Consider the following 12,298-nt stretch of genomic DNA (forward strand, 5'->3'; position numbering starts at 1 on the left):
CACGTTCAGCCGGCTGTCGACCAGCACCCCCAGGTCCTTTTCCTCTGGGCAGCTTCCCAGCCGCTCTGCCCCAGCCTGTAGCGCTGCGTGGGGTTGGTGTGACCCAAGTGCAGGACCCGGCACTGAGCCTTGTTGAACCTCACACACTCGGCCTCGGCCCACCGGTCCAGCCTGTCCAGATCCTCTGCAGAGCCTCCTGCCCTCAAGCAGATCAACACTCCCACCCAGCTTCGTGTTGTCTGCAAACTGACTGAGGGTGCACACCTCACCCAGATCGTTGATAAAAATATTAAACAGGACTGGCCCCAGCACTGAGCCCTGGGGAACACCACTTGTGACTGGCCATCAATGGGGTTTAACTCCAGTCACCGCCACTCTTTGGAGCCAGCCATCCAGATATTTTTTTTACTCAGAGAACAGTATGCCTGTCCAAGCCATAAGCAGCCAGCTTTTCCAGGAGAACGCTGTGGAAAATGGTGTCAAAGGCTTTACTGATGACTAGGGAGACAACATCCACAGCCTTTCCCTCATCCACTGAGTGGGTCACCTTGTCATAGAAGATGTGGTTAAGCATGAGCTGCCTTTCTTTCCCAGCAGGTCCCATGATCACCTGGTTGTCCTGTATGTGCCACATGATGGTACACAAGATAATCCGCTCCATAACCTTCCTCAGCACCAAGGTCAGGCTGAGAGGCCTGTAGTTTGCCAGATCCTCCTTCCAGCCCTTCTTGTAGATGGGCATAACGTTTGCAAACCTACCTCATTGCTGCTGGAGTGTACAAACTACCCAGGATTTTAGCAGAGAAAGTTCACCAATAATGTTGTCAGCAGCACTGAACACTTACAGGGGTGTGTGCACGTGTGGAAAAACGTGCTCTCTTTTTGAGCAGGTAGGTGTGCCCTGTGGAAATGCTAGGAAGATCGAAGGTCTGGAATATATCTCAAAACAACATTCTCCACTTGTCCAAGTGCTTTTTACCCCTGCTTTGCCTAGCTACTTATGCTGAAAGCTTGGCATAAGTGGGTTGCGTCCACAAGATCATTCCTGCCACCAGCAAGTCCAAAGCAGCCTGCAGTGGTCCAGACTACTCAGCATTGAGGCAAGAAACATCCAAGAGGCAAAGAATACATGTTATGCAAAGCCTGTAGGTTGAGCACTGTAGTCATTCTGTCAATGCCATCAAATCCCTTCTGTTCCAAGGTGTACATACTCTGCCATCTGCTACCATCTTGCAAAACCTTGGTTTGTGTTTTTTGATCAACCTGCCATCCTACAGTACTGCTACAGAATGAGACAACGGAACTGCTAGTCTCCTAGCTTTTCCAAAACCTCATTACAATATCATTAACCACTCACAAGTTCACTACTTGAAAGTTTGAGAACTTAATTTACTTGAGACTGCCGGAACTATACTACACTTCTTACCAGGAATGGCCCCAGGGAACAGCTTTCTTCCCATAGCTAAGCTACACATAGGGACAGCAAATTTTATTTTTTTTCAGTTGTATTTCAAGTGTACAGGAGACACTAAAAAGTTCAAAAAAATAATCAGAAGTCTGAGATAATTTCCAACACCTGCTCTCAAACTGGTAAAGAAAAACACTGTGAAACTATTTCTATGAAATGATGGATTACCATTAACATAGGGAGAAATCTAGTTTTTAACCTGTTGTTCAAAACAAACATTTTTCTGTTGAATTCAATGGCTGGTCACCAGCTTTGACTTTTTAATCCACAGAACCCTCTAGGAAATCCGTACAATTTCTTAGGCCCTGCAATAAATCTTACAGTAAGTTTTACTGTTCCTTTTGTAACTGCGCCTGAATACCACAAAGCTGAACAGCAGTTGACTTACAGAGCAAGAGCTCCATCGTCAGGCCACGCGCCCAGAGCACAGTGCATCATACTCGAAAAAATGCAGGTCACAGCTGCGATGCCCCCCCAGTCCCTGCTACCTGAGCAAGGGACAGCTTCGCTCAGCTTCAGTCCTGCCTGGAAATGCTGTAGCCACAGCAAGCCGTGAAGAACCATTACCTGTCTGTCCCTGTGAAACTCCACGTCTGGGGGAAACCAGGGCTCCCGACACCCTCAATACACCACCAGTTGCCCTTGCATAGGGAACACAGCCCTCCTTGACCGCCAGCTAAGAGCCAAACACAGGACATTTTAGAAATGCCGGAGCGTATTTATTGGCAAATAGGAGTGGGAATAGAGCACCAGGTAGGAGGCTGGTAGTGACAGTCCTCTCCTACGCATCAGCAGGCAGCCCCAAGCACCGTGCTGCATACAGTCCCTCTGTCTCTCATGCCTTCTTTCTCTTGCCACCACCCGTGCTGCTGCCCGCAGGCCTCTGCTGCTGCTGCCGGCGGGCTCCACTCTTCTTGCTGCTGCGGCCAGCCCGCTGCTGCCGGCGGCCGCGCTTCCCCCGCTGCGACTGCTTCTTACCCTTGGCAGCAGCCGCCTCGGCTTCCTCCTGGCGCAGCTGCTTGTTGACAGCACGGGTGATGTCGAGGACGGGCTTCTTGCTGCCCATGTCTCGCAGCAGCTCCAGTTGCCGGCTGCGCTCGGCCGCCAGGTTACCCAGCAGTGGCTCGAAGCGGCGCTTCCTGCCGCCGCTGCGGGAGGGCGGCTCCGCCGGCTCCTTGGGCAGCCGGGGCTGGAAGCGGCCGAGCGAGGCGGTGGAGACGCGGGCGACACGGGCAACGCGACCCAGCTCCTCCCGGCTCTGGTGGCCGGTGGGGTGGAGAGGCGCGGCGGGGACGGCGGTCCCGGCCCGGTGGGCGCGGGCCAGGTTGCGCAGACGGTTGAGCTCGTTGCGCGCCACCCGCTCCCGCTTCTCCCGCCGCAGCCTGGCGAACTGGTCCTCCTCCGGGTCGGCGCCCTCTGGCACCTCCGCGAGCCAGGCACGGGCCGGGTCGCCGCCTGCCCGCCGGTAGCCCCAGCGCCGCCGCCACTCCTTGGCCTGCTCGTCCCACACCAGCGAGGTCCGCTTGCGCCGGCGGATGCCCTTCAGCCGCGCGAACTGCTCCCAGCGCGTCGGCGGCCGCGGTCGCGGCGGCGGCTTCTCCCGCGGCAGGCGGAAGGCCGGCTCGGGCAGCCGCGCCACCAGCGGCCCCCCGGCCCCGCCGGCGCGCTCGGCCGGCAGCTCCCAGAGGCGGGCCACCAGCAGCTGCGTGTTGTCGCGGGCCAGCGCCCGCAGCAGCGCCTCCCGCCGCGGACCGGCCCCGCGCAGCCCCGCCGCCGCCGGCGGGTTACGGTCCAGCGCCAGCAAGTTGCCCAGGTCGAACTCCAGCTCCAGCTCCTTCTCCACCGTAATGCTCCGCTGCTTCTCCGCCTCCTGCTCCTCGGCGGCCGCCAGCACCTCCTCCACCCGCACGGCCGCCATGGCGACGGGCACGCCGGGCCGGGCCGGGCCGGGCCGCTCCCACACGTGCGAGCTGCTCCCGCCGACCGCCCCCGAAGTGCAAGGAAGCTCTTCCGGGTCAGCGCACCGGAAGCAGCGCGCCTCCACGCCCGGAATAGCGGTGCCCGGGAAGCCCTGCCCCTCGGGGCGAGCTGGGCGCAATGCCTGCCGGGAGCTGCAGTCCGCTCTGCGCCGGCGCGGGGCTGCGGGCCGCGGAGGGTGCTGGGAGCGCCGGCCCCGCCTGAAGGGGCCGTTACCGCCGGCAGGTTCCCCCGGTGGCGCTGCCGGCTGCTTGCGCGTCACATCGCCTTGGTTCCCCCCGGTTGCTGTCAGGAGATGCCTGCGGGCGGGACCGATAGGCAGGCGCTTCTAGCTGACGCCGATGAAATCCGCAGCGACCCCTAGGCCGGGGCTGTGCGGGGCTCGGGGCAGCCCTCAGCCCGCCTGTCGCCGCCTCGGCGACCGGTGCCGGAGCGGGCGATGTGCGGAAGGAGCCTGGGCGCCGTGAGGGGGCAGGCGCCAGAGGCCTGTGGGCACTCTGCGGCCCCCAGGGGACAAGGCTGCTGCGGAGCCACCGGGGCCTTGCAGCTTCCCCTGCTTCTGCCTGTGCAGGCAGGCATGCTGTGCCATTCAGGCACAGTGCAGGTGCGAGACTGTGTAGCGGGAATTACTTTTTCCATAGGGTTTGGTGGTTGTTGGTTTTGGGATTTTTGGTAGCATACCATTATGTCTTGACATTATGTCATTGCTGTAGAGCAGGGCCAAAATTCAAGTATTGTGTTGCAGCTCCACAGAGACTGGTGTAGGTCTTGTGGGCAAGTCTCCCTGCAGAGAAGGGAGGGGAGGAACAGCATTTGGAAAGCAATATCACCTGGCAGCTACCTCATCATGCATGATGATAAGTGAGGTGATCAGCAGATACTGTGTGCACCCAAAGGTCAGCTGGGTCAAAGATACCTCTGTGCTATTTTTAAACAAGTGGGCTATGGAAGAATCCATTTATAGTTCTACAGTGATCTGGCTTGTATGGCCATGACATTTTGAACTGATCTCTGGTGACCTAAAAGCAAGTTCACGATAGCACTTAACTGTAGCCAAGGAAAGTGATGGGAGTGTTTATTCTAGATACGATTCTCAATGAAGTTACGTCGCATCTTTGCCTTTACGTTGCATTTGGCGTGATGGAAATGATTCTGAGTGTAATGCCACAGCAGTATAGTAGTGTTGGAATGAAAATAAAGGCCGGCCTTATAAAATGAAGACAAATAGCAGATTCTCAAGTTCTAATTCTTAAGATATCACAACTTTGTAAGTCTAACGATGATAAAATATTTGGGGTTTGTTTGTTCCCCCCGGTTAGGAGTTCTGAGCGTCATTTGTATACTGTGAAGCAGCACAGTCCCTATGCATTTAAACCTAGGTCGGATGCAGTTTTCCCGTTTACCACAAGATGGCATTGCATTGGCTATTATTTTGTTCCCTGTTTCGGACAGTTCATACTTCCACCTGGAATTACACATAAAAAAATAAAGACAGTTCTTTGAATAAATGCACTTACACTATTTAGATTTAGGCGTAAATTTATACTTTTGAACTGCAAAGTCCACTGTTTGGGCAGTCTGGTCAATACCTTTACACCGATCCCTGTACTCTCCTATTTTATCCTTATGTAGCTAACTCTGAGCCTTTAGGGGAGTATCTGGGACTGAGAGGGCATAATTGGTAATACTTACTGCACTTATGAAGTTGCTGTAAGTGTTAAGGATTACTGTGTATCACTGGAATAGCAGCAAGTGTGCGTGCCAAGGATTGGTCTTCTTTTACCTAATAGCATGAACCTGTTAAGGAAGGGAAAAAAGAATCTCAGAAGGTATATATTACTTTCTGGAAACTGCTGTCTAGAACTGAATTCCAGCCTTTTTATGTATTCCACAAATTGTAATTTATTTTACAAGTTGTCCTAGTGCGATAAACAGGACTGTTCTTTTACTCAATTGCTTCAGTGTTACTTTGTGATAATAGTCTTAATAGGAGCACCCTTATTATTATGGGTTAGTGACAGGAAATTTTGTACTCGTCTCAGGTGGCGTTCAAAGTTGGATTTTTTTAGTAGCCTTTTTTATGCTTTTACTGATCTTTGTTGTGTGTTTCGTTGCTGGAGGCAATGAATTGATCCTGCATATTTAGTCTCTACATACATGATTCAACAGCAACAATTATAATCAACAGAGGAAATCTGTAAATCCTTTCACACTGGTGTTTCCTTTTGGGTGCGGTGTTTGTTTCTTTTTTTCTGTTTATGAAAATCCCACTTTGAGCAAATTAGCTAAGTCTTTGAAACTTGTCATAGGTAGATGTTACAACCCATTCTTAAAGCTATCTAAAAAAAAAACCACGCTTACAAAGAAATAATCTAAACACCTGTTTAGAGAATAATTCTGAAAAAGCCTCTTGCATCTTGTCAAGGATTCAGGCTTTTAAAGAACATGGGAGAAACCCTGACTCTGAGCTGAAGTCTTGGACAGTTTTGCTGTAGTCCTTGGCAGAGTCAGGCTGTACTTACTACAAGCAAAAATTTTGTAGTCTTTGTTTAGACCTCCTCCTGTTGTATAGAAGAAATACCTGCGTAGTTTACTAGCAATGTCAGACTTTTTGTCTGGTAAGCACAGGATGTAACTAAAGGAGCCTCATTTGACTGTGCTTCAAGTGTCCTCAGCACAATGTTGCCTGTTAGTAAAGCCTGACTACAAAATTGTTACTGTTGTACATAGTCATGGTCTATTATTCAGACAGGACATTTCTGAGTTCGTGATTTCACAGTGTGGTTGGGAAGGTGCTAGCTGGAAGAATATTGGAATGGATTTGTAAACCAAACAAGGTTTGTAAATAGAGTCATGGATATTTTGGGAAACTATCCCATCGTGAGAAGTGGCTTCTGAGAAGCACACTGTAGTAATCATAGCCATGCTTTGAGCTTGTAACTCCCAGTTTAGAGCTGAGAATTACAAGCAGGCACACAGCTTCTGTTAAGTGAACAGGTGTGTGTGTACTGCTGAATATGTGGGCTTTTGGAAAGATGAAATGGTGATACCAACATTGAATTATAGAAATAGCTGTTAGGAAAGAAATGTTTTAATTATCTCATGTTTGCTGTAGCCTTCTTAGTAGACTTTTTCAATTTCAAAGGATGAATTTTTAGAACTGCTTATTCATTTTGATCATGTCTGCTTCTGGGTTCCTAGGTTTAGAATCTCAAATATCGTATTGAACTGCCTGTGGCTGGATTTGTGAGTGCTCAGCCATAGGACTTGAAAGCAGTTATCCCTAACTGTGGGCACTCACAATCCATAGATACTTAAACAATTTAATCATCATTCTGTCTTTCCATGAGGTTCTCTTTCTCTTCAGTATGAATGATAGTAATACATGTCACTGTGTGTGTATGTGCTCAATTCCTTAATGCTTGCTTGCTTACTTTGAGATGCTCAAAAATTGGATGCTGTTGCAAAGCGCAGGCTTTCTTTGGGGTGAAAAAGGCTGTAGGGTTTTTATTTATTTTATTTTATATCCACAGTTGAGGTCTGCATGAAAAACATAAAGTGGCAGAGTATAAATTGCAGAAGCACTTGTCCAAAAGATTAGTAGAAATCATCATAATGCACCGAAAGAACTAAATCATCAATGTGATCTAACTGTTCTGTTTTTCTGTTGGAAAAGAACAAAAAATTATCCTACTTAACTTTTATTGTTGTAGTTTCTGTTCAGTTGGGCTACAAGTTTAAGTTTATGTTTGATAGAAGCTGCTCTAATGTACGGTATTCGTGTCTCACTGTTAGTGATACCATTAGCTTAGATTTACTCTTCAAACTTTTGCCAATTACCTCTGGATGGCAGTAGATGTAGTTACAAGATGATTCAACCAATTCATAAGCCTGCTGTGAGGATCATTATGAAGAACACTTTTATCAGGAAAACCCAAAGTACAGGTAATTTTGGCAAATAGTAGAAAATGCCCTTGAAATACCTACACTGTCTCCAAATCATTCCTTTCCACTGACTTTATTCAGTATGCTTTGAAGTAAAAATCTGTGGTTTAGGATTTCTTCCTGTGAGGGAGAAGTTGTTTACTTATTGAAGCTAAATTAAGTACAACAGTTTGTGGACCAAATTCTGCTTCCCAATACATTTTTTACTCCTGTAAAATGTATTCTATGTATTCCAGCATGTATCTTATTTCCTGGGACATATAAGTGCTTTTGCAATCCAAATAATGAAACATCAAAGTGAAAATTTGGCTAAATAAAGACTCTTTCCTATTCACTAGTCCATATCATGTCAAAAAGCTGTCTGTAAGGAATAAAAAAATTACAAAGACCTGAGCCACCATCTTTTGTCATATATAAGGACTGACTTCAGCAGTGTAACAAAAATATGCCTGGTAGTCACTGCTTTTACTATTACTGAGTTAAATTACTCATTAGAGATAATGGGTCGTTCCTTCTTGTGGTTTCACCTATGTAAGACCTTACTAGAAATACACTAAGGGACATGCTTAATTCTGAGCAAGTTTTATTGATGTTGATGACATTGTCTGTACTCGCATGCTTGAAAATGTTTCTGGTTAGTTTGTAAATTAGCAGGATTAGATTTCCTGTCTGAAGATTTAATGTGATTTTAGCAGAATACTGTATTTGTAAAAAAAAAAACCAACAAAAAAACCCATGAAGAAACTCGGGAGGCTGTAGCTCTGTTTCTAAAACCTAGGAGTGGCTAGCTGGGAATGCACTTACAGGTGGATACTAAGTAGAGCCTGATTTTTGGTTCAGAAGGTGCAACATAGATAGCTGGTGAGATAGCAGGGAGACTTGGATAACTGTGGGTATTGTGGAAAGTGATTGGTAGACCATCATGTATTTTGATCAGTTGACTGGCAGTGACTGTGTGGTTTCACTGAACTGATTTTGGGTAAACAAAGCAAAGCTAAGGTAGTTTGAGGCCTTCCCAAGCACTTGATGCCTATCTTGCTATGCATTAGGGAATCAAGCTGAAAACAGATTGTGATGGGGTTTTTTATGTTTGCTTTTTTGTGAGCTTTACAGTGACCTAATTTTTTTGGGGAAACTTTTCTTTTAGTGTGGTCTTACCATTAGAAATACCAGCAATGGTGTGGCTTGGTTTTGTTAGGTGTTTTTAAGGAGAATTTGAAGAACAGAGTGATAATTTTATCAGACAGTGATGGAAAGAATGGCAACATAGTAACATGTTCTTTCTCCAGGGTCAGTCCTTCTTATCACCTGTCTAGAGTAGACCTACTTTTTGGCATATGATTACTTCTGTAAGTTTAAAAAAAAAGCCAAGGAACACATTTCCTTCTTTTAGAAGAAATTTGTCGTGCACAGAAATTTGCCCTTGATTAAATCTACGCTTGCAACCAGAAGAACAAAAAAGGTTCCTCTGTTCTTGTGTTGGTTTTGTGGCTGGAAATGTCTCCAACGTTTGGGAGTGAGATAGAACATGTAAGTCTTCATCCATGACACAGAGGCCATGTCATAGTCACTACAGATTTTTGTTGACAAAAGACAAGTCAGGTGGAGCAAGAGGTTCAATACCGTGAATCTGAGAGTAGGGTAGGTCTCTGTATGTTTGCTGACAATGACCATGTCAGCTTCTATATTCTAATGCTTTTGTGAGTCAGAAATAATCTTTTCCAATAGTGGCCTTAGGACATGATTCTTGGGACATGCTTTCAGTAGAAGATCTCAGCCTTTTATGTGCATTAGAAATACTGCATGCATGTGATTAAGTCTATGCAGATAACAGCATTCATGTGTGCAAAAGAGATCTGAATATTGATTTTTGCTAAAGGAGAAAGGATGAGACCTGATCTCAAGGCAAGATAATGCCATGCATATAGGACCACTTTTCTTCAGTGACATAGTGGGGAACTTTAACCTGAGGCTAGGCATAGATCCAAGCATCATTTCATACACACACTGCAACCATTTCATACACTAAAACGGCTTGAATCTTCTCCCAGCCCTTGCTGGATGACGTGGAGATGTACGCTGAAGTGCTGCTTACCAAAGGTGTCTTCAAAGCCTTGGCACTACTTGACGGTCAGCAAGGGAAAGGTTCCTCAAATCCAGTTTGTAACCTTTTATGCTCCACATTTCCATTCATCAGTGGGGCTGATCAATCAGGATGGAATTTTGTCCTCAATGTGTTTTCAGACTATTTCATTCTTAAAGCTACCTTTAACACCAGTGTGATGAAATACACATTGAAGGTGGTGTGGAGTGGGGAGTTTACATGCAGGTCTTGCCACGAAGCAGCAGAAGTGTTTGTGTGTGCAGCTATGCCTCCCACAAACTGCTTTGGTAATGTATGCTGTAGATGTCCAAGTAAAAGATGCCAAGTGCTGTGCTTCAAATTTGATGTTTCAATTGCATCAATTGTAGTCACTTTGAGGTCTTGCTATTACATCTTCAGTTGACAGTTACCAGAGAAATGGGAAAAATAGATCTTTTTGTTACATTACATTACAGCAATATGGCACTTCATAGGTTCAATCCAAGATATTAGGGAAGTTTTCAACTAAATGTAATCACAGGTGACTCATGTAAGACAATCATCTGTAAACTTGTGTGAGCTTGTACTTAGGATATATGTTGTGGTTCAGAGTAAATTAAGGGTATTTCTGTTAAATATTTTTCATTTTGAGTGTCATACAGCCTAGGGATATGACTTTACATCATTACCCAGTGACAACAGATTTGGTTAAAATAGTTCTTGCACTAAAAATGAGTCCTAGAGATTAACACAGTAAGTTCTCAGGTTTTAGACCATGCTCACAAGGTAGCTGAATCAGCATAGCTGAGGGAGGTAACTTCTTGGGTGGGGTGGAGTGTGAATGTGTGGCTAGGCATTCAAGAGGGAGCAGCAATCTCTCAAACTGGCTTTCCCCCCAAGAGAATTAGCCACGGCTTGACTCACAAGCAGGGATGGCTTCCCTTGGAGGAGCAGTTGTGGTTCATGCCTACAGCAGCCTGTCAGACCTCTTCTTGAAGGAGTCTGTCTTGTAAAGATGACATAACTGCTCGTGTAGCAGCAGAGATCTCCCATAACTGCTCCCGTAGCAACCAGAGCTCGCAGCTGGGTGCATTAAGGGAAACGGGCAGCAGTTTGGTGTTACATTAATACAATATACTATAAACTAAACCAGTTGCTACATTGGTTGCTCAGTTATTCCTGCAAAGAGTTTGGGAGCATCTCACGGCAGGTGTGGTGGGGGATAGCTGGGAGCAGGAACGATGTTAGTCGATAGAAGGTAACCTCTGCACTGCTGCTAAATCAGAGCCCTCAGAGCTGGGGCAGGAAATCGTTGTCCTAATCTGCAGTCAGATCTCTTGGGTCCTTGGAGGGGATGAGATTCTCCGAGCTGTTTAGAGCCTCCCTCATGTTGCCACAAGACCAAATCAGCTGTTCTGCACAGTGCACCCTTATTCTTTTAGTTTTCTGCAGTGTGCCTCTGTTCATCAGCTGCTGCACTAGAGGAAAAAGGGCAAACCTGTAAAAAGGGATAGAATCTCAGTTTCCAGAATCCTTCTACAGGCACTGTGGGAACTGCTCAATCTGTAATTTTCCTCAGTTACTGAGGAAATTCTAAGGCAGGGGCAGGGCAATTCTGTATGTGGCAATAGTTAGGAGCAATAAAATGAAAATAAATATTTTCACATAATAAATGAAAGGGACAAAAGAAAAGATTTGCTTCTTTAACCAAGGGTACGTAGTTTAGTCTACAATACTGTTAACTCCTGGTTTAGAACCTGCATATGTCTCATACAACTAATTTTCAGCCTTTGCTACTGGGACTACCTGTTAACGTGAGGTGCTGTATGGAAATAAGAGTGTTTGCTGGGCTGTATTGTTGCTCCTTGTTACTCCTTTACAGGATTTACAGCACCAGGCATTCATGTTCTCTAGCTGTCCAAGTATCTGCAGTTCTGACAAAGGACACCTTCCTTTTCTCATGAAGATGATCCTGCACCTGCCTCCTCTCTGGGTTTCCCAATGCTTGCCTCACTCCCTACAGACCCATCTGGAGTGCCCTAGTGGTGCTCCACATAACACATCACCTGGATCCTTGTTTTCCTCTCATGCCTTTTGTTCCCTTCCATTGTTCCTCCTTCACTGCATTAACACAGACATCTCCAAGGCCTGTTATTTCTACCCTGTTTACTTACTTGTTCCTGTATTTGAAATTGTTCTTCATAGTTTATGCTTTACCCTGGTCATGTCCAGTAGTAGTTCTAGTTATTTCTGTGATGTACCGAGTTGAATTCCCCTGATCTGTGAGGCAACCTTGCTCCAGTCTGCAGCCTGTCTCTGGACTAGTTCTGTTGGTGGACAGAACAGCCACTTGCTGTGCCGAAGTTTGTCAGAGTGTGCGTTTCTGGTGCAGGTCTACAGAGCACTCCTGGGGACTTTGAAAAAGTGCCTACTAAATTGCATGATTAAACCAGGCTTAACTTCCCTATAATGCACTGATATAAATGAGGTGGTAACTTTGAATGGTGTGGTGAGTGTGAGAAACAGGTGGTGTTAAGTTTGAGAAGTAGTTGAGTTGTGAATTAAGCTTATGACTCAACCCTTACTGATGTTACCCATCAATTAGAGGATCATGGAAAATCCCAGCTGTATATTTGGTATCAGCAGTGTTATGTATTGGAAAGCAACTGCTTTTCACTCACATGGTAAGGCCTTTCCTGGGCTTTGTATCCTACAATGAAAATACAGACCTCTACAGTTGGAGGGAGCAGAGGAAAGAGGAAAGCTACATGGAAAAATGCTTCATAAATGAGTTTTAGAGGATCAGTAGGGAAGGAGGAGAGAGC

General features: G+C 46.4%; 1 protein-coding gene across 1 annotated transcript; it reads right to left on the minus strand.

The window, feature by feature from the left end:
- Nucleotides 1-2,165: 2,165 nt before the first annotated feature.
- Nucleotides 2,166-3,498, minus strand: RRS1 (ribosome biogenesis regulator 1 homolog). The gene has a single exon (XM_056333388.1). It carries the CDS (start codon nt 3,384-3,386, stop codon nt 2,304-2,306), a length of 1,083 nt encoding a protein of 360 aa, XP_056189363.1. The 5' UTR covers nt 3,387-3,498; the 3' UTR covers nt 2,166-2,303.
- Nucleotides 3,499-12,298: the final 8,800 nt, after the last annotated feature.

The sequence above is a fragment of the Falco biarmicus genome, chromosome 3 (genome assembly GCF_023638135.1).
Source record: "Falco biarmicus isolate bFalBia1 chromosome 3, bFalBia1.pri, whole genome shotgun sequence".
NCBI lineage: Eukaryota > Metazoa > Chordata > Aves > Falconiformes > Falconidae > Falco > Falco biarmicus.